This window comes from Babylonia areolata, chromosome 28, assembly GCF_041734735.1.
Source record: "Babylonia areolata isolate BAREFJ2019XMU chromosome 28, ASM4173473v1, whole genome shotgun sequence".
Classification (NCBI taxonomy): Eukaryota; Metazoa; Mollusca; class Gastropoda; order Neogastropoda; family Buccinidae; genus Babylonia; species Babylonia areolata.
Window position 1 is genome coordinate 2,282,981 of NC_134903.1, and position 22,459 is coordinate 2,305,439.

The 22,459-nt window shown below is 44.2% G+C and overlaps 1 protein-coding gene across 3 annotated transcripts; it reads left to right on the forward strand.

Moving 5' to 3' along the window:
- The first annotated feature begins 4,372 nt into the window (after positions 1 to 4,372).
- LOC143302046 (steroid 17-alpha-hydroxylase/17,20 lyase-like) lies at positions 4,373 to 19,716 on the forward strand. Of its 3 annotated transcripts, none has more exons than XM_076616533.1 (6): positions 4,373 to 4,566; positions 8,605 to 8,975; positions 10,855 to 11,543; positions 15,451 to 15,642; positions 16,878 to 16,977; positions 18,344 to 19,716. In XM_076616533.1, the coding sequence occupies exons 2-6, from the start codon at positions 8,663 to 8,665 to the stop codon at positions 18,571 to 18,573; spliced, it is 1,524 nt and encodes a 507-aa protein (XP_076472648.1). In that variant the 5' UTR covers positions 4,373 to 4,566; positions 8,605 to 8,662; the 3' UTR covers positions 18,574 to 19,716. The 3 variants fall into 3 exon arrangements, with proteins under 3 accessions (XP_076472648.1, XP_076472651.1, XP_076472650.1); XM_076616536.1 differs by having other exon boundaries at positions 8,628 to 8,975; XM_076616535.1 differs by having other exon boundaries at positions 8,631 to 8,975.
- The last annotated feature ends 2,743 nt before the right edge of the window (positions 19,717 to 22,459 follow it).

Sequence of the window (22,459 nt, forward strand, 5' to 3'; positions counted from 1 at the left end):
GACAGAGAGAAGAGAGTGCAGCAGGTACTTCAAGTCCACGCAGACTGAGTAACGTCGCCCATCAACATGGCCCAATCCGACTTCCTGCCCAAACTCCCGACATTCTCCGGTGAGGAAACCGGCAGGGAAGTTGATGACTTCATCTGGGAGGCCCGTATGATCCTCCATCTGCAGCCCCTGGATGACGCGACAGCCTCTCTCTGGCTGATCTCAGCCCTTGCAGGCAGAGCTCGCCAGCAGATTGTCAGGCTGCCGGCGACAGAAGTGGACACGCCAGCCAAAATCCTAACACTACTCGAGGAGAACTGGGGAGAGCAGCGTGACACCACAGACCTTGCCACTGCCTTCTTCACTAGGCAGCAGCAGTCCAAGGAGACGATTGCAGTGTACGCGTCCCATCTTCGGTACCTCTGGACCAAGGTCAACAAGGCTGAAGATGGGATGATGCAGGTGCCAGCGACCATTCTCCGCGACGCCTTCGCCAGAGGTCTTCAGCCAGCTGCACTCAGGCGCGATGTCAGGCGCTTCATCAGAGACCACCCTGACACCACCTTCGAGGCGGCGAAGAAGGAGGCCCAGCGATGGCTGAGGGAGGACAGCGACGCTGACGACAGTCACAACGCCACTGTTGCCTGCCTACAGGCCCAGCTGGCTACATTGACGGCTGAAGTCAACAGTTTGCGACAACAGCAGCAGCAGTTCCCCATGCCAGCACACCGCCCACATCCTCCAGGACCAGCACATCATCCTCGCCGCTGTGCTGCTGACCGGGCCCCAGACCCTCCACACTGTGTCTGGTGTCAGCGGTCTGGCCACACTGAAGACCAGTGTCGGCACAAGCAGCGCTATATGAAGAATGCCAGGCGACAGAAAGCTGACCACCAGACTCCAATGGCAGTCAACAACCAGTGTGTTGTCACCAAACACACTGGGCAATCTGGGTCATTGCCAGCTGCTCCAGCTCCAAACCAGCGACGCAGGAGACGCCGACGCAGACGGAAGCGCCACAGCACCACACCTGATGCTGTGATCCCACAGGTGTCACCTTCACCTGTACTCAACCTCACACAGCTGAGAGGCAGCCAACGACCACCACCTGCTGTCACGCCGACTGACCTGTCCCAACGGTCCTGCCATGTCAACAAAGTGTCAGACTCTGATACTGACACTGACACTGACAGTGGGGTGTGCCTGTTCAGTCCCATGCCAGGGCCCAGGACATCAGCCCTGCAGGCAGCACCAGAGCCGCCTCCACTACCACCAGCTCCCACCCCTAGGCGATCTCTACGCCTGACGACGAAGCCAGTAACATGGTACACATCTGGTGTTCCTTACGTTGGTCAGTGACTTTGCTTAGTTGCTGTCTCACTTGAAATTTGAGGAGACAAGATAGGTTAATGATGGACAATGTGTGGGACTGATTGTTCTCTTGTTTTTTGGGTTTTTTTTTGTCATTGAGCAGTTGAAATTTTTCAAAGATTGACTTTTCCCCCCAAGCAAAGCTGTTGAATGCTCACTCATTTTGTTTGATCAAAGATTGATTTTTCCCCCAAGCAAAGCTGTTGAATGCTCACTCATTTTTGGTTGATAATTGCATCAAATTGTATTGTTGAAATTGTCCACTGAATTGCAAATATGTTTTATTGGTGCTAATGAGTTGGTCAAAAAGAAGAGAGAGACAGAGAAAAAATGACTCAGAGGAAACGTTTGTTAAAAAATGACAACTCCTTTCTAGTCTTCGTTGGGCCGCTTCAGGTACTTCACCTTGAGGAATTTTGTTTCAGGTTCTCTCTAGTCAATACGGATGTGAAGCTGATGAAAAGGAATTATGTGTTTATACAACTATTTTCCCACAGTCAGTGTATAACATGCCGATATACATTTCAGACAATTAACATTGTTGGGACTTATTTTGTTATATTGGGAACACTGTTAATACAACAGCTCCCCTTATAACCTGTACTGGTTTTGGCTTTGGGGGTTTGCATTTTAAATAACGCCCCTCAAGAGCATTTGACTAGAGTCTACCCACTGGATTGCCGTGTGCATTTTAAACACATACTGAACTTTAAGGGCTACATTTAAAATGATGCCCCTTTAAGAATTCAGTGTGGGCAAACCCGTTTTGCCCTGACGTGGGTTATACATTTTGTGAAAATCTGACTCTGAGGGTTCACGCTCAAGATAACGTTCCTCGAGGGTTACTGATTATTGTTTGAGATTTTAATGGATTTTGCATTTTTCCGATTTTTGGAACTCAGTGTCTTGGGATTTGCACTTAAGATAATGTTTTGTGTGTTCGTTGGTTTGAATGGGTGTATTAGTGCATGATTTAGGCCCCCTTTTATGTAGTCATGAAAAGTGCCAGCGAGGACGCTGGTTGTAACAGAGTAGGGGGGGATGTAGCCGGGTTGGCTACGATCTTCGTTGGGCCAGCTTAGCAGACGACTTTTGTGACTCGCCGAAGGTTACTAAGGAAGTTGTAAATCGGTCACAAGTTATCTCCCTTTACAGGGAACCGTATGATGATTTTCATCAATTTGTTAAATTATAAACACTTCCTTATAGATGAGATTATAGTTTTGTGTTATGGAACTTCAGAACGATCATACTTCTCAACTGTAATGATATCATTTGGCCAGAAAGCCTATAACTTTTTAAAACTAATATTTATGTGAATGAGTTTTGGCGCGATCTTCGAAATCCACTCAGTTGAAACATACAAAATACCTTCGTTTTCTATAAATCGATATAGTTGCCGTGGAATTTAGAATGTGCATTAAAATGTAAATGATTAAGCCTTCTTCTCGTGTACTGCTTTCCGTGTACACCTAAGTTATAGGCATGCGATGGTACGAAATGTCTGACGGCATTTCGGCGCCACAAAACTATCTCTTCTTCAAGCCATTGGAATTCGTCAGTGCCGATTTGAGCAAAATACGTTTTTACAATACCTAGACATTTTTATAGCGTGTCTTGCAGATGTTTGCATTTCTGTTATCAATCTGATTCGTATCGTGCATGTATAATTGTGTTGTAGTTGGTTTAAACGAAGTATTTCATTGTCGATCACAAGTGCCAAAAGCACCGCCAAGCGGTGCCGACACGGGAGCTGTCCGCTGAGTTTTCTCTTGAATTTTTACATAAAAAATCTTTACTCTAGAAGCAGATTTTATAGATGATTTTTATATAGTTGGAAATTCAGGATGTTCAGTTACTTAACTGTTGCAATTATATTACATATCGCGACGTATTAATTGTTGTAATGTACAAAAATGATACATGAACTCGTTAAAAGCTCGTTCATTCAGTGACTCTTTTTGTTTACAGTTTTTAACTACATTATTTTTGTAGAAAATGGTTTAGCTTAAGAAAATGCTCGTCTCTTGTAGTTTTGTGTGATATATAATATGTCTATGTTAGTTCCCCGAGCCGAAAGTCAGAAGCCGCTAAATTTGGTCAAACAAACACAGCTGGCCCTCAGGCGCGGAGGGCCGGTTTCGTGAGTTGCTTCGCGGCGCTGGCTTTGCGGTTCGGCGGAACAGAATATAAGGAGTGAGCGAGTGCCAGACAAAGAGAGGACTCTCCTGGTCTGGAAGAATGAAAGAATAAAAGAAGAAAACCAGCGCACTACCTTCCCTAGTCTACCTTGCCTGGCTGCGGCTCTCTTCTGCAAACACCTTCTACCTGTCTTCACCTTCTCCAACACCACCTTACCACCCCGTCACAATTATATGTATATATATATATATATTATATATATATATATATATATATATATGTGTGTGTGTGTGTGTGTGTGTGTGTGTGTGTGTGTGTGTGTGTGTAACTGGCAAAATTAATAAACTGACTTTAACGAGTCCAAGAAATAATTAAACACTTTGATCGGCCGGTAGACAAACGGCAATAGTGCGCGAGCACACACACACACACACACACACACACACACACACACACACACACACACACATATTGACTGCCGGACACACACACGCACACATGCACATACAATGATCAACACATGCACACACACCGACACACACACCGACACCTCTCTCTCTCTCTCTCTTATACACAAATATCTAAGTACAGAAGCTTTGCTTGTTTAATTTCTTGTTGTCACTTTGTTGTTGTTAATCGCGATATCGATATTAATGTCACTGCGAGTGCAGACGTTCAAAACAAGTAGCTATGTACTGAAGTCCCTGAGTAGAGTTCAAGCCAACAACCTGTCAAGTGCCGGGGTCACAAGCTCACGGAGTTTAGGTGCACACGTACCCATATCTAACCCCCACATGTGCGCAAACATCTCTGGGGTCCATATGGACCCATATCAGGTCAAACAAATAGGTACTGCGTTGTGAGTGCGACATTTCCACACCACAGTCCCAGCGAAAGGACGGTTGCAGACAGAGGCACGGCGCTGCACCATTTCCAGTCCTGTGAGACCGCTTTTCTGCCAGGCATTATCAACTGCACGCACACTGGGCGACCTTCGGTGTTACTGAGATCAGCTGGCAAGCCTGCAAGCAGACAGGTGGCACGTTTGAAGAAAGTTATTATCAGGTAAAATAATTGTTGTGATTAATGTTGTTGTTGTTGTTGTTTCGTTTTATTATTATTATTTTTTATATTTTATCTTATTTTATTTTATTTTTAGAGCAGACGCTTTATCGAGCCAACAACCTACAGCGAATAACGTAAGCTTTTTTGTTTGTTGTTTCCTTCCGTTGATATTCGTGAACTAGAATGGCCGTGGCTCGACCCACTCCCTCCCCCCCATATATATTATATATATATATATTAGCCAACTCGTCTACACTTTTTTTTTTAATGCTGCGGTTTTTTGTTGTTGTTGTTGTTGTTTTAATGCTGCGCTCTCCCCGTTTTTCCGTTGCGATATAATCAAAATTGGTTCGGCGACGTACAGATCCAGATCCAGATTGTAGCGAGAACGCTTGAAACCTGCAGTTGGCAACGAAGCCTCCCAGAGCATTAGGCATCACACTCCATATTTGGAAAGTCACGTGCTCTCAGTGTCGCCATGGCGATAAAACCTGTTGATGAAAATTGTTGAAACTGAAGAGGAAATTGTGGTTGACGGTAGCCATGTAAATACCCCCTACTTTATTTTTAATTTTTATTTTATTCCCGTTTGACAGCGGACAACAGGTTGGACATGTTTTTGTTGTTGTTTTAGACGATGTTTCTTTTCTTCTTTTTTTTCCCCCATACACATCATCACGTTTCCTCATTTTCATTCATCACACACTTTATCCGGTTTATTTATTCATTAGTTATTATTTAGTCACTTTTCCATACATCCTATTCATTGCAAAATCAATCATTTGATCAACTATTCATTCACTCAGACACAAGTTATTCATTGTTGCATCAGTCAAGTAATCAGCCTCTTCTGTTAACTTTCTCAAACAATTTGAGATAAATCTGTGTTGTTTAGTATGTCATTTTGTCTGTCTGTTCAATCTTGCAGTCAGTTAAACTGGACATATCTGATTATAATTCATACTTATTCATTTATATATATATATTCACTCATTTATTTCATTCACTTTATGAATGTCATCAACATTTTATGTATAAACATAACACTGAATCTAGTAATTTTGTTTTATTGTTTACTGCTAAGTCATTGTTGACCTGTTATCATTTTACCGTTCTTTTGTTTGTTTACCATTCATTTTCACTGACCCTTTCCTCCAGTTAAGATATTTCTGTATTTTATTTTATCTATTTTTGTAGGTATAACTGTCCAACTGGCTGTCTGTCCTCGGATGATTTGTTTCCTGATATGTGTATTTACTTGTTAACTTACTGATATGTGTGTTTACTTGTTAAATTACTGATATGTGTGTTTACTTGTTAAATTACTTGTACTTTATTATTCATTCCATACGGTAAAATTATTTTTAACCATTTATGCTCTGATCATTTATTAATCATTTTATTTATTTGACACAGTGTGTGTGTGCGTACGTGCGTGCATTTGTGTGTGTGTGTGTATGTGTGTATGTGTGTGTGTGTGTGTGTGTGTGTTGATGTTTACTATCAGATACAGTAAGTGTATATACCACAAGAAACTGTCATGATTTTTTTCAGTTATAGACTGGAACTAAACTGGTTGTTGCATCTTTCATTTCCATTAGTGTGGATGTATGATAGTCCTGTACATGTTGCTGTGAGTGTTCTTTTTCTCTTCATATCAGTCACACAGCTTCACACCAATGTACTGTGCCTATTGTAGCTGCAGATACAATTCGGTTCCAACATTTCCAGTTCGAAATTGTCTCTGAAAAAAGAAAGAAAAAAAATTACAAGTGACTGTGTTGTTGACATGTTGTGACTGTGGTGTTGACACACTGACTGTGGTGTTGACACATTGACTGTGGTGTTGACACAGTGTAACTGTGGTGTTGACACACTGACTGTTGTGTCAACACAGTGTGACTGTGGTGACGATACATTGTGACTGTTGTGTTGACACAGTGTGACTGTGGTGTTGACACACTGACTGTGGTGTTGACACAGTGTGACTGTGGTGACGATACATTGTGACTGTTGTGTTGACACAGTGTGACTGTGGTGTTGACACACTGACTGTGGTGTTGACACAGTGTGACTGTGGTGACGATACATTGTGACTATGGTGTTGACACAGTGTGACTGTGGTGTTGACACACTGACTGTGGTGTTGACACAGTGTGACTTTGGTGTTGACACTGACTGTGGTGTTGACACAGTGTGACTGTGGTGTTGACACTGTGACTGTGGTGACGATACATTGTGCCTGTGGTGTTGACACACTGACTGTGGTGTTGACATACTGACTGTGGTGTTGACACAGTGTGACTGTGGTGACGATACATTGTGACTGTGGTGTTGACACAGTGTGACTGTGGTGTTGACACAGTGTGACTGTGGTGTTGACACACTGACTGTGGTGTTGACTCATTGTGACTGTGGTTTTGACACACTGACTGTGGTGTTCACACACCGACTGTGACTATGGTGACGATACGTTGTGACTGTGGTGTTGACACACTGTGACTGCAGTGTTGACACACTTACTGTGGTGTTGACTCATTGTGACTGGTGTTCACACACTGATGGTGGTGTTGACACACTGTGATAGTGGTGTTGACACACTGTGACTGGTGTTGACACTGTGGTGTTGACACACTGTGACTGGTGTTGACACTGTGGCTGTGGTGTTGACACACTGACTGTACTGTTGACACGCTGTGACTGTGGTGTTGACACATTGACTGTACTGTTAACACACTGTGGCTGTGGTGTTGATACATTGTGACTGTGGTGTTGTCACGTTGTGACTATGGTGTTGACACTGATTGTTGACACACTGACTGGTGTTGACACTGACTGTGGTGTTGACTCACTGTAATTGTGGTGTTGACACACTCACTTTGGTGTCAACACAGTGTGACTGTGGTGTCGACACATTGTGACTGTAGTGTTGACACACTGTGACTATAGTGTTGACACACTGTGACTGGTGTTGACAACTGACTGTGGTGTTGACACACCATGATTGTAGTGTTGACACACTGACTGGTGTTGATACACTGCCTGTAGTGTTGACACTGTGACTGTGGTGTTGACACACTGCCTGTAGTGTTGACACACTGACTAGTGTTGACACACTGTGACTGTAGTGTTGACACACTGACTAGTGTTGACACACTGACTGTAGTGTTGACACACTGACTGGTGTTAACACACTGACTGCAGTGTTGACACACTGACTGTGGTGTTGACACACTGACTGTAGTGTTGACACACTGACTGGTGTTGACACACTGTGACTGTAGTGCTGACACACTGTAGTGTTGACACAGAGTGTAGTGTTGACACTGTGACTGTAGTGTTGACAACTGATTGTAGTGTTGACACACTGTGACTGTAGTGTTGACAACTGATTGTAGTGTTGACACACTGTGACTGTAGTGTTGACAACTGACTAGTGTTGACACACTGACTGTAGTGTTGACACACTGTGACTGTAGTGTTGACACATAGTGTTGACACACTGACTGTAGTGTTGACACACTGTGACTGTAGTGTTGACACATAGTGTTGACACACTGACTGAAGTGTTGTCACACTGTGACTGTGGTGTTAACACACTGAGTGTAGTGTTGACACACTGAGTATAGTGTTGACACTGTGACTGTAGTGTTGACACTGACTGTAGTGTTGACAACTGACTAGTGTTGACACACTGACTGTAGTGTTGTCAACTGACTATTGTTGACACACTGTGACTGTAGTGTTCAGAACCGACTAGTGTTGACACACTGACTGTAGTGTTGACACTGTGTTGTTAACATGCTATGACTGGTGTTGACACTCTTGACTGTGGTGTCAACTCACTGACTGTGGTGTTGACACTCTGACTGTGCTGTTGACACACTGGTTTCAGGACTGACTGTGCTCTTGACACTGTGCTGTTGACACACTGAGTGTAGTCCTGACACACTGTAGTGTCAAGACACTGTTGTGTTGACTCGTTATGACTGTGCTGTTGACACAGACTGTGCTGTTGAGACCCACTGTGTCTTGCAGTGTTTGCAGTATTTCTCACCCAGCAGTGTCGCCGTGGTTGTGAACACCACCACGCCCCATGGACGTCGTCAGGGACCTCAGCGCCAGAGCCCCTGGCACTCCCCTCACCCAGGCCCTCCTGGTGGGAGCTCTGGTGGGAGTCCTGTCGTACTACCTGATGAGGAAACGCTACCGCCTGCCCCCCGGACCCCTGGCCTTGCCCTTGCTGGGCAACCTGGTGCAGATGAGGGACAAGAGCCAGCAGTTCTACGTCATCCTGGACCGCTGGGCGAGAGAGAGGTACGGACCGGTCCTGACCATCTACCTGGGCCCTGTCCGGTGTGTCATGCTGAACGACTTCAACTCCATCAATGAGGCACTTGTGCAGAAAGGTGTGTGTGTGTGTGTAGGGGTTGGGAGGGTGGGGGTGGGGGGTGGTTGTCTGTCTACCAGTGGTGTTGATGATGATGATGTTGATGATGATGATGATGATGATGATGATGATGGTGATGATGATGATGATGGTGAGGTCGGGTTCTGACGATCTACCTGGGCCCTGTCCGGTGTGTCATGCTGAACGACTTCAGCTCCATCAATGAGGCGCTTGTACAGAAAGGTGTGTCGTAGTTGTTGTTTTCAGTTTAACGTCTTTCCACTTGTAGTGATATTAGACAAAAGGACAAAAAAAAAAACAAAAAAAAAAAACAACAACAAAAGAAAAATAAATACAAAACAAAAACAAAAACGCAGGGGGTAGGGATTGTAGGAGAGTGGGGTGGATGGGGGGGGGGGGGGGGGGGGAAGAAGTCTGTCTATGTGTGGAGGGCGGATAGGGAGAGAGAACGCTGGGGAAAAAATGGAAACGTTATAAACCTAACATCAAACAACTATAACAACTGCAGTGACACCTCTTTGAGAATTTGAAAATATTTTTAGGGGGAAAACACTCTGTTCTGTCCGTGTGTATGTTCCGTACCTCTGTGTTTCATACTTCATTTTTCATGCAGGGAAATAACTAGTTTCTCCTGGTTTTGATTTGATTTGGTTTGATATTGATACTTATATAGCGCCTATCCTCTGTCGGAGTCCAAGTTCCAAGCGGTTTACAAACTTGGAGTCATTTTGACAACAGTTTTCACTGTTGAAACCTTGTTTTCCCTCCCTGTTTCTGTGTGTGTGTGTGTGTGTGTGTGTGTGTGTGTGTGTGTGTGTACAGATAAATATGTATATGTAGAGAGAGAGAGAGAGAGAGAGACGAGAGTGTAATTATGTAATACACGTAGTCTCTGAATCTGTTTTATATTATTGTGCGTTAAATCAATATTTTTCTTCTCTCTTTTGTGAGTTATTGCGCGCGCATATGTGGGTGTGTGTTTGATGTTTATTGTAAAGCACTTTGAGCTCTCTTTAAGGGAGGAAAACGCTCAACAAATGTCCATTATTATTATTATGAGAGAGAACTAAAATACACATCACTCCATCACGTATTCCAAATTTTTGGAACAGTCTCGTTCCTTGCTCAAGTGATGTTTTGTTTGCACATATAATTGAAATATTATATAGTTCTTTTCGTTCCGTTTTCGTGCCGCAGGGGAGGACTACGCATGCTGGATGTCCTTTCAGACACAGATATAGATGTAGATATAGATGTAGATATAGATATATATTAGTTCTGTTTTCGTGCCGCAGGGGAGGACTACGCATGCTGGATGCCCTTTCAGACACAGATATAGATGTAGATATAGATGTAGATATAGATATATATTAATTCTGTTTTCGTGCTGCAGGGGAGGACTACGCATGCTGGATGCCCTTTCAGACACAGATATAGATGTAGATGTAGATATAGATATATATTAGTTCTGTTTTCGTGCCGCAGGGGAGGACTACGCATGCTGGATGCCCTTTCAGACACAGATATAGATGTAGATATAGATGTAGATATAGATATATATTAGTTCTGTTTTCGTGCCGCAGGGGAGGACTACGCATGCTGGATGTCCTTTCAGACACAGATATAGATGTAGATATAGATGTAGATATAGATGTAGATATAGATATATATTAGTTCTGTTTTCGTGCCGCAGGGGAGGACTACGCATGCTGGATGTCCTTTCAGACACAGATATAGATGTAGATATAGATGTAGATATAGATATATATTAGTTCTGTTTTCGTGCCACAGGGGAGGACTACGCATGCTGGATGTCCTTTCAGACACTGATATAGATGTAGATATAGATATATATTAGTTCTGTTTTCGTGCCGCAGGGGAGGACTACGCAGGGCGGCCGTTCCTTCACTCCCTGGATCTCCTGACGGAGGGCAGCAAGGACATTGCCTTCACGGACTACTCCCCGGCCTGGAAGCTGCACCGCAGGATTGCTGTGAAGGCCATCAGACACTACCTGACGGGTCCCCACCTTGACACGGCCATCCACAAGGTCATGGCCAAGGTCACGGAGAAAATGGCGGCCGAGCCCGGCCCTTTTGACCCCTTCCCGTTTATCTCTTCCCTGATGTTCCACATCCTTGACTTCACGTGCTTCGGGGAGGAGAAGCCCTACGACGATCCTTCAATCCAGCGACTCATCAACATGTTTGACGAGATAAACAGCACTGTAGGGAACGGGTTCTTCGAAGATGTCATCCCACTGTTGAAGTACTGGCCCACAAAAACCTTCCGACGCGCCACCTCCATGTTCGTCATGGTCTTAGAGTACTACGAGAGCAAGATCCAGGAACACCGACAGAGCTTTTCGCCGGACAAGGTTCGCGACATGACGGACAGCATCCTGCTGGCTCAGATGGAGGCGGCACGGGAAGAGAGGGCGGAGGTCATGGCCATGTTCACGGACGTGCACGTGCGGCAGACGATCTCTGACCTGTTCGGAGCGGGCTCGGACACGTCTCGCTACACCCTGACCTGGGCCTTGCTGTATGTGGCTGGACATCCTGAGGTAAAACTGACTGACCCCTGGCCAGGACCTGCATGTGTGCTTTACTTTATGTGACGGAGTGCGCGTGCACCACACTGACACACGCGCATGCACAATCAAATGCCCTGCCCTTCCACTTGCGCGTATGCACGTGTACACACACACACACATACATACACACACACACACACACACACACACACACACACACACACACACACACACACACACACTTACACACACACACACACAGGCACACACACACACACACTCTCTCTCGCTGTGTCTCTGTCTGTCTCTACTTGTCACACGTCACAAACCATTTCACAGAAATGAAATACTTGGCAATATGTCTGTATGGAATTCTTCAGTAAACATGCTATTGAGGTTCTATTTCTGACACCAAAAAAAAGAGAGCATATTCTTACAGGATATATTGACTTGTTATACTAAATGTTTGTTAATTATAATTTTTCTTTGATGAACATGTGCTTCATTTTACATTTTAGCTCATCTTGCCACAGAGGGAGTCAGAGTGGCAGAACCAGTTAGATGCTGGACTTGTGATCCAGTGTTGTGGTTCAGCAGTGACCAGGGTTCGAGGCTCCGTGTGGACATGGTGTTGCGTCCTTGGAGGAAGATACTTTACTCTGATTTTCTTCGCTCCACACAGGTATAAATGGATACCTGACTTCGGACAGGGAAGGTTCAAAGGGCACAAGGAGAGGACTGGGCCTTGCCTTCCTGTGCTGAGCCCTAGACACAGTGTGTGTGAGTTCACTGCCTTCCTGTGCTGAGCCCTAGACACAGTGTGTGTGAGTTCACTGCCTTCCTGTGTTGAGCCCTAGACACAGTGTGTGTGAGTTCACTGCCTTCCTGTGCTGTGCCCTAGACACAGTGGTTGTGAGTTCACTGCCTTCCTGTGCTGTGCCCTAGACACAGTGGGTGTGAGTTCACTGCCTTCCTGTGCTGAGCCCTAGACACAGTGGGTGTGAGTTCACTGCCTTCCTGTGCTGAGCCCTAGACACAGTGGGTGTGAGTTCACTGCCTTCCTGTGCTGAGCCCTAGACACAGTGGGTGTGAGTTCACTGCCTTCCTGTGCTGAGACCCAGACACAGTGTGTGTGAGTTCACTGCCTTCCTGTGTTGAGCCCTAGACACAGTGGGTGTGAGTTCACTGCCTTCCTGTGTTGAGCCCTAGACACAGTGGTTGTGAGTTCACTGCCTTCCTGTGCTGAGCCCTAGACACAGTGTGTGTGAGTTCACTGCCTTCCTGTGCTGTGCCCTAGACACAGTGTGTGTGAGTTCACTGCCTTTCTGTGCTGAGCCCTAGACACAGTGGGTGTGAGTTCACTGACTGCCTTGGTGGCCGCGAACGGCTGGTTTGGACTTAGCCACACTGCGTCTTCCCCCAACGGCAGTTCCTTATGCGTTGATGGGCTGACAACTCAATGATCACTCAAAATGTTCAAGTAGACTTTGGCATGTGTGACCGTTGTTCCCTGGATAACAGGCAGTCATGCTCCATTGTTTTTTCGGGTTTGTGTGTGTGTGTGTGTGTGTGTGTGTTTCATTAATTTCTTTCTTTTATAATCTATCAGGGGTGTGCATGTTCAGGTATGTTCTTGTTTCTTTTACCCAACCCACCGAGCGCTGGTGCCTGTTTCTATAACCTGACAAACGTTGACATGATATTGTGGGATCTTTAATGTGCACTTTTGATCCAATGGACTTGTATGCACATGAAAAAAAAAAAAAAAATGGGGATGAGGCACCAAGCCAGGTCTGCATCATCTGTTCGACCTGGGAGATCTGAGGAGAGAGGTACCTCCACCCTTGATTAATTGACACAGCAAGTGCTGCCACTGACCGAGATTCAAACCCAGGACCGACGACCGACTGTTAGATTGGAAATAAAAAGTTCAGCACCTTAACTTGACCAGTTGAGCCGTTATGCGCCTGTCAGCAACAGCACTTTGAGTGATGGGAACCCCCGAAAACAGAGTATGGCTGCCTGCATGGCGGGGTTAAAAACGGTCATACACGTAATACCTCACTCGTGTACATATGAGTGGGAGTTGCAGCCCACGAATTAAGATGAACAAAAGTGGTGTGATATAGGTACAGAGGTGGTGTGATGACACAGGTACACAGGTGGTGTGATGATACAGGTACACAGGTGGTGTGATGATACAGGTACACAGGTGGTGTGATGATACAGGTGGTGTGATGATACAGGTACACAGGTGGTGTGATGATACAGGTGGTGTGATGATACAGGTACAGAGGTGGTGTGATGATACAGGTGGTGTGATGATACAGGTGGTGTGATGATACAGGTACAGAGGTGGTGTGATGATACAGGTGGTGTGATGATACAGGTGGTGTGATGATACAGGTACAGAGGTGGTGTGATGATACAGGTACAGAGGTGGTGTGATGATACAGGTGGTGTGATGATACAGGTACAGAGGTGGTGTGATGATACAGGTGGTGTGATGATACAGGTACAGAGGTGGTGTGGTGATACAGGTGGTGTGATGATACAGGTACAGAGGTGGTGTGATGATACAGGCGGTGTGATGATACAGGTGGTGTGATGATACAGGTACAGAGGTGGTGTGATGATACAGGTGGTGTGATGATACAGGTGGTGTGATGATACAGGTACAGAGGTGGTGTGATGATACAGGTGGTGTGATGATACAGGCGGTGTGATGATACAGGTGGTGTGATGATACAGGTACAGAGGTGGTGTGATGATACAGGTGGTGTGATGATACAGGTGGTGTGATGATACAGGTGGTGTGATGATACAGGTATGGAGGTGGTGTGGTGATACAGGTGGTGTGGTGATGCAGGTACAGAGGTGGTGTGATGATACAGGTGGTGTGATGATACAGGTACAGAGGTGGTGTGATGATACAGGTGGTGTGGTGATACAGGTACACAGGTGGTGTGATGATACAGGTGGTGTGATGATACAGGTACAGAGGTGGTGTGATGATACAGGTGGTGTGATGATACAGGTGGTGTGATGACACAGGTATGGAGGTGGTGTGGTGATACAGGTGGTGTGGTGATACAGGTACAGAGGTGGTGTGATGATACAGGTGGTGTGATGATACAGGTACGGAGGTGGTGTGATGATACAGGTGGTGTGATGATACAGGTACAGAGGTGGTGTGGTGATACAGGTGGTGTGATGATACAGGTACAGAGGTGGTGTGATGATACAGGTGGTGTGATGATACAGGTGGTGTGATGATACAGGTACAGAGGTGGTGTGATGATACAGGTACAGAGGTGGTGTGATGATAGAGGTGGTGTGATGATACAGGTGGTGTGGTGATGCAGGTACAGAGGTGGTGTGATGATACAGGTGGTGTGATGATACAGGTGGTGTGATGATACAGGTGGTGTGGTGATGCAGGTACAGAGGTGGTGTGATGATACAGGTGGTGTGATGATACAGGTACAGAGGTGGTGTGATGATACAGGTACAGAGGTGGTGTGATGATAGAGGTGGTATGATGATACAGGTATGGAGGTGGTGTGATGATAGAGGTGGTATGATGATACAGGTATGGAGGTGGTGTGATGATAGAGGTGGTATGATGACACAGGTTTGGAGGTGGTGTGATGATACAGGTAGTGTGATGATGCAGGTACGGAGGTGGTGTGATGATACAGGTGGTGTGATGATACAGGTACGGAGGTGGTGTGATGATACAGGTGGTGTGATGATACAGGTGGTGTGATGATACAGGTACGGAGGTGGTGTGATGATACAGGTGGTGTGATGATACAGGTACAGAGGTGGTGTGATGATACAGGTGGTGTGATGATACAGGTATGGAGGTGGTGTGATGATGGAGGTGGTGTGATGATACAGGTGGTGTGATGATACAGGTGGTGTGATGATACAGGTACAGAGGCGGGCCCAGGAGGAGATTGACGGCGCGGTGGGCACGTGCATGCCGAGCGTGGAGCACCGCCCCCACCTCCACTACACCCAGGCTGTCCTTCAGGAGACAATGCGCATGGCTCCAGTGGTGCCCATGTCCCTGCCGCACAAATCCCTGTGTGACACCACCGTCGGCGGGTATGACGTGCCCAAGGTAACCGTGTACATCGTTGTTTTAACGATAGCATGATATTTTCATCTGTTCTCGTACTGTGCTTTATCGCACTGGGTGATTTGTGACTGTTCAGCAATATTAATTAGCATTGACTTTGTATCTGTGCATTTTCATGTTCCATGTGTATGCATGATGAATGACTGTGAAAGTGTACAGTCATTATGTGTGTATGATTTGTGATCGTTGTATGAAGGGTCTTCACCAACTTAGCATTTTATGTCTTTTATGTGTTTACATTGAGTGACTGTGATTTTTGAGTATTGTTTGCAGAAAGTACACCACACATGAATTTCTGCAGAAACGGCTGTGTGTGTTGTGCTGTGTGTTATGTGTATGTACACACTTATGTGAGGGTGTCATGTAGTGGAATAATGATTTTATTTTTTTGCTTTCATGCTTTGAATCAGTTTCTTCTGATAGGTTTACAAAATAGAGTGTGCATAGACATTTTTATAGGATGCTTTCAGTCAGTTTTCTCTAGATTTGCAAAACAAAATTAACACATACTTCACTTTCAGTCTATTTTCTTCAGATTTGCAAAACATAATGAACATACTTTGCTTGCATGCTTTCAATAAGTTTTCTTTAGGTTTGCAAAACAGACCAAACAGAATGGACACACAGTTTACTTGCATGCTTTGAATCAGTTTTCTTCGTTTGCAGACAGAATGAACACAGTTTTCTTTGTTTGCAAACAGAATGGACACACAGTTGACTTGCATGCTTTGAATCAGTTTTCTTTGTTTGCAGACAGAATGAACACAGTTTTCTTCGTTTGCAAACAGAATGGACACACAGTTTACTTGCATGCTTTGAATCAGTTTTCTTTGTTTGCAAACAGAATGGACACACAGTTTACTTGCATGCTTTGAATCAGTTTTCTTTGTTTGCAAACAGAATGGACACACAGTTTACTTGCATGCTTTGAATCAGTTTTCTTTGTTTGCAAACAGAATGAACACACAGTTTACTTAATTAAATGCTTTCATTTAGTTTTCTCTGTTTGCAAAACAGAATGATGAACACATATTTGACTTGCATGCTTTGAATCAGTTTTCTTCAGTTTTCTAAACAGAATGAACATATTGTACTTGTACACTTTCAATCAGTTGTTTTGTATGTTTTAATGTTTGTGCCCGACCACAACTATTGTTGCCGTGACCCTTTCCTTTTTATATATTTTACTTTGACCCTGACCTTTGTTGCTGTGGCAGAACACGATGGTGATGGTGAACTTGTGGGCGGTGATGCATGACCCTGACCTTTGGGAGGAGCCGGACCAGTTCAGACCAGAGCGTTTCCTTGACGATGAAGGTGAACGAGTTTGCTGCCACAGGTTCTTTTTATGTGTGCTGAGTGTGCATGTGACATTGGTTTTGTCATTTCATTAGAATGATCAGCAACCAGACTAGCACTCAAGGTCTAGTGGAGGGAGAGAGGCGGGAGGGGGGAGTAGAAATCTGGGTCTGTGTTCGTGACTGGGACCTGTGGACACCAGGCTACTTCTGTTTTCTTTTTGTCGTTGTTGTTTTCTGTTTGTTTGTTTGTTGTTGTCTTCTTTTTTTGGGTGGGGGAGGGGGGTAACTTGTCTCCATCTGACGGGCGCAATAACCAAGTGGTTAAAGCGTAGGACTTTCAGTCTGAGGGTCGCGCATCACAGGTTCGATTCTTCCAGGTCAACATATGTGCAGACCTGCTTCTGCCTGAACCCCTTTCGTGTGTATACGCAAGCAGAAGATCAAATATGCACGTTAAACATCCCGTTATCCATGTCAGCGTTCGGTGGGTTATGGAAACAAGAATATACCCAGCATACATCCCCCCCCACCCCCCCGCGCCGGAAGATGGAGTGTGGCTGCCTACATGGGGGTGTAAAAACGGTCATGCACTTAAAAGCCCACTCATGTACATACGAGTGAACGTGGGAGTTGCAGCCCACGAACGAAGAAGAAGAAGAAGAAGAATTTGCTTTAGCGTGAATGTTTGTCTTGGATTGGCATTCATGGTTCTCAGTGCAGTCCCAATACAGTGTTAACATTCAGAGGATACAAACAATGCAGGCCCCGTGTTCAGCATGTGATAAAAACAAAAACTAAATACCTCAACAATTAAAGAGTTGTCCATGGCAAAAATATGTTGATGAATCCACTGTGAAACAAATACATTTGCAGACAGAAAAAAGGAAGAATAGTGGCACTGCACTGTGGCAATGATACAACGCATTGCAGTACAGCACAGTACAGTGCAGCACAGCGCATCACAGTACAGTGTAGCACAACACAGCACAGAAAAGCAGCACAGCACAGTACAGGGCAGCACAGCACAGCACAGCACACTACAGCACCCTACAGTAGCACATCACAGCACAGCACAATTCCATGCAAACCATGTTTTCTCCTTTCTGCAGGTAGATAGCCAAGGCTTGGGCAGTGTATGAGTTTTGTGCACAGCGTTAGGCATCTGTTTCTTTCTTTTTTTGTGGTGTTTTTTTTATTATTATTTTTCTATGTGTGTATTTTTTTCTTTCATATATGGTTGTTGTGTGTATGGATCAATCTGTACGATTTTATGTCCCCTTGGAACTGAAAGTGTGTGTATCTGTGTGCTTGTGCATGTGCGTGTGTCTTTGTCTATGCGTGCACGGGTATGTGTGTGTGTGTGTGTGTGTGTGTGACATCAGGCAAACTGAAGCCAACCCCCAAGACGTGGATGCCGTTTTCTGCGGGTCGCCGGGCGTGCCTTGGGGAGAGCGTGTCCAAACCGGAACTGCTGCTGCTGCTGGCCAACTTCCTGAAGAGGTTCACCATCTCCCTGCCCGAGGGTCAGCCCTTCGATCCGTCCGTTCTCATCGACTCCATGAATCTCCATGTGCCCAAGCCATACAAGATTGTGGTCACTCCACGCAGCTAAATTGTACGATTTAGTTTGCTGCGTGACTTAGAACCTGTCGGCATGAGGTTCCTTCATCAGGGGTGGATAGCAGGAGGTGATCTTGGCAGCACTAAGTTTGCTTCGAGTTAAGAATGTTCCTAAATATATGGAATTTACCATGGAGTTAGTAGGAACATTCTTAACGATAGGCAAACTTAGGGCTGCTGAGTTCGCAAGCCACCCCCTGGAGACGATGTCACGAGATGCTGCTTAAGACCCTGACCACCTGTCTTCTGGAGACAACCTCTGGAGACTGGTTTGAGACAGTGCTGCTTGTCGAAGAGTATGCACAGTCCTGTGTTACGCAAGTTAATTTGTCGGTCGTTCTGTTCAGGTGTGCATGCACACATGTACATGCACTCATATATTCATACACTATGCATGCCTGCACATACGCATAATGTATGTGCATGCATTCACTATCTCTCTCTCCCTCACCTACGCTTTCTTTCTCTCCTTTTTATGATTTCTATTCAACATTCAGTTAATGAAATTTACACAGGGAGCACCATAATATTACAGTAATAAACATACACTCTGAAAAAAACAACAACAATGTTAAAGACCTCTTTTTCACAGACATGTCAAAGTATTGAAGTGAACATTCACAACCAGATTTCATTGAATAACTGGTGTATGTTTCAGGTCCAAAGAACCATCAAATACTAATCGAGAGCAGTTCAAAAGATCCACAACCCCAAATTCGAAAAGTCACAAGAACAATGTTTGGCAAAAAAGGGACAGTTAAACATGTTTGGAAAAGGGTCGTTTGGGGACAGTTAAATGTTGTTGGGAAAAGGGTCATTTTAGTGCAGTTAAATTGTGCTGAGAAAAGGGTTGTTTCGGTGCAGTTGTATTTAGTTGAGAAAAGGGTTGCTTTAGTGTAGTTGAATTTTGTTGAGAAAAGGGTTGTTTTGGTGCAGTTGAATTTTGTTGAGAAAAGGGTTGTTTTGGGGCCATTTAATGTTGAGAAAAAGGGTCGTTTTGGGGGGTCATTTAATGTTGGGAAAAGGGTCGTTTTGGGGGCCATTTAATGCTGAGAAAAGTGTCGTTTGGGGGCCATTTAATGTTGAGAAAAAGGGTCGTTTTGGGGGTCATTTAATGTTGAGAAAAAGGGTCGTTTTGGGGTGGGTGGGTGGGGGTCATTTAATGTTGGGAAAAGGGTCGTTTTTTTTTTTTTTTTTTTTTTTTTTTTTTGGGGGGGGGGGGGGGGGGTCATTTAATGTTGGGAAAAGGGTCGTTTTGGTGCATTTGAATTGTGTTGGGGAAAAGGGTCGTTTTGGTGCAGTTAGATTTTGTTGGGAATAAGGTCATTTTGGGGCATTCAAATTTGTTGGGAAAAGGGGCATTTGAGGGCAGTTGCATTCATTGGGAAAGGGCAGTTAAAGAGAATAATTAACAGCTGACACAATTTACACCATTTTCAACCCTGTGAGACCAAAATCGGTTAGCCAGTCATAGCGCTGCCCTTACAATTCATGTGTCCAGCATAAAAGGCTTAAACTGTATTATGCTTTTACATGGCTTCAGGATACGGATTCTTCTAGAAATACAATTTTAAGATTTAATCAGTTTCATCTTTATACAGTTGTATTAATGACCAGGCCTTATTGTACGGGAAATGCTGTTTTTGAGAAAGTACAGTTTATTTTTCTAGTTCTGTTGTGAGTCTGATGCATGGTGTGTTCTTTTAGGAGATAAACCTGTCGAGTCTGAATCCTTACATCTGTTAGATAACGTTTGTCAACATAACTTGCTGTGCTGTGTCTGCTTGCATGAGCCTCATTCCAACGTGGCTCAAACAAATAATTTTACAACGTACCCAGATTGATTTGTGCCTCAAAACTGGTGCTGCATCTTCAGGTGCATTCTTGTGGATCTCCCTTCCACTAAACAAACGGGCAATTCTCTGTTTTCAGATGAAATCTGCTTAAATATCTTCAATCCTTCCAACAATAACTGACTCAGATACATATGGAAACTACCGGAGGCAGAAACAGGGTGGACATATATGTCCCTACTATTGGCATTGTTTAGTTGTTATTCCTTTTTTTTTTCTCTCTGTTCACGTTATTCTGTTCTTCTTTTGTTTTGGTGTGTGCTTTTTTGTTTCTATTTTTTGTTTTTGTATACATGCAGCAGTGTACTTTTTTTGTTGACTCTTGATCGATGATATAAGTTGATTTAAAGTAATACTAGTGGTGGCAGTCATTGTAGTTTTGGTTGCATTTATTGTAGGTGGAGATGACAGACAACAGCTAAAGTGTGACTGTAGTCATCTGATTGTTCACCTTTTATAGTAATTCTCTACGGATTCTCTCTCTCTCTCTCTCAGCTGATGTTGGCGACAGCAGCAGGTCACTGCGCCGAGACAAGAAAAAATATGACAGGACTGACCACCCAGATGAATGAACCTTTCTGAAACATAATGTAGAAAATATGCTCAGGAAGTTACATGATGTATCATTTATTAAACAAACACAATTGTCATCGGATTCTCCGTGATTAGTGACGATCTGCTCGCAAGCACACATGACGGACTTTGTGGTCCGCTAAACTTGCATAAATTGGCACAGTGAATGATGAGTGGTCATTTCATACCTGTTCAGTCATCTGACCAGAGCCTGCTCTCTCTCTTGCTGCGTCGAGCAGTGTGTTGTGTCGTGTGTGCCCCCACAAGGGCTGACACCTCGCTACGTATTGCAGTAAGTACTAGTGTGTAGAATGTGTTGATTTGTAAATTGTATTATTCGACACAGTACTTGTGTTCATATGAGTATGTTCAGTTATTGCTTTGTTCAGTTAATTCTTTGTTCAGTTATTGCTTTGACATGTTAGTCACAGCTCAGCTATGATTGATCTAAATAATTGCCATGTCGTCATCTGCATGGAGCAGTATTCCATTTGATTCTTAACGTCACAGTCAGTGACGTCTCTGGACACTAATAGTTTGTTCCAGAATATTCTAGTGGGTGCATATGATGCGTTCTTTCTCATTTGCTATCCCGCTGATGGTTACAGTGTTTCACTGATTCTCAGTACTCCAAGATGTGTGTAGTATTCTGCTGTTGTGATCACAAGATAGTGTTAGTGCAACATGATAAACTGATTCATTTGAGTCACTTTGACACAGTATGAGCTTTATCTAATCTATACTGTCAGTGTACTTTCACCAAGTCAGCATCGCTTCAATCACTTTAACTGCACTATTCAAATGTATTAGGAATGTCATTTGATGTCAGCGTTTGGTCTTCACACATTTGCATTATGTTGTTGCGTATCCCAAACCCAAGTGAATAGTCTTTCCATGTGATATGTATACATGCGCTTTATTATTCACTTGTGCAGACATGTTGTGCTAATGACATTTGTTTGTGTCATTCCAGGCACTGTCTTAACTTCTCTTAGTTCTTAGTCTTTTTTTTATCTTCTCTTCTCATTGTCTTCTTCTCATTACTTCTTGTTAGTCTTCTCCTTTAGTTTATAACTATTGTAAATAAACCAATAGAAAACCCCATTTGTGACTGGCCTCTATATGTTCCTGGCCTGTGTGTGGGATCTTGTCTATGCTTTCAATTAATCATATTTAGTTAAGTCTTTTGTGCCGTACCCTTGAATAACCGCTCGGTACACGGCTACAATATTATGGGTAGTTGTTTTCCTAAAACGAATCTCACTCATCAAAAACATTACAGTTTAGATTATGACTGTGGGCATAGAAAGGCTTTTGTGTTTTTGCACTCAATGTGAAGGCTTACACAAACTGCATTCACCCAAGTGACCTTTTGCCGGAAAATGCCAGATCGGACACTATCTAATGAATATTCAGTAGCACGCATGTGTGATTGTTTGCAATAACATATTG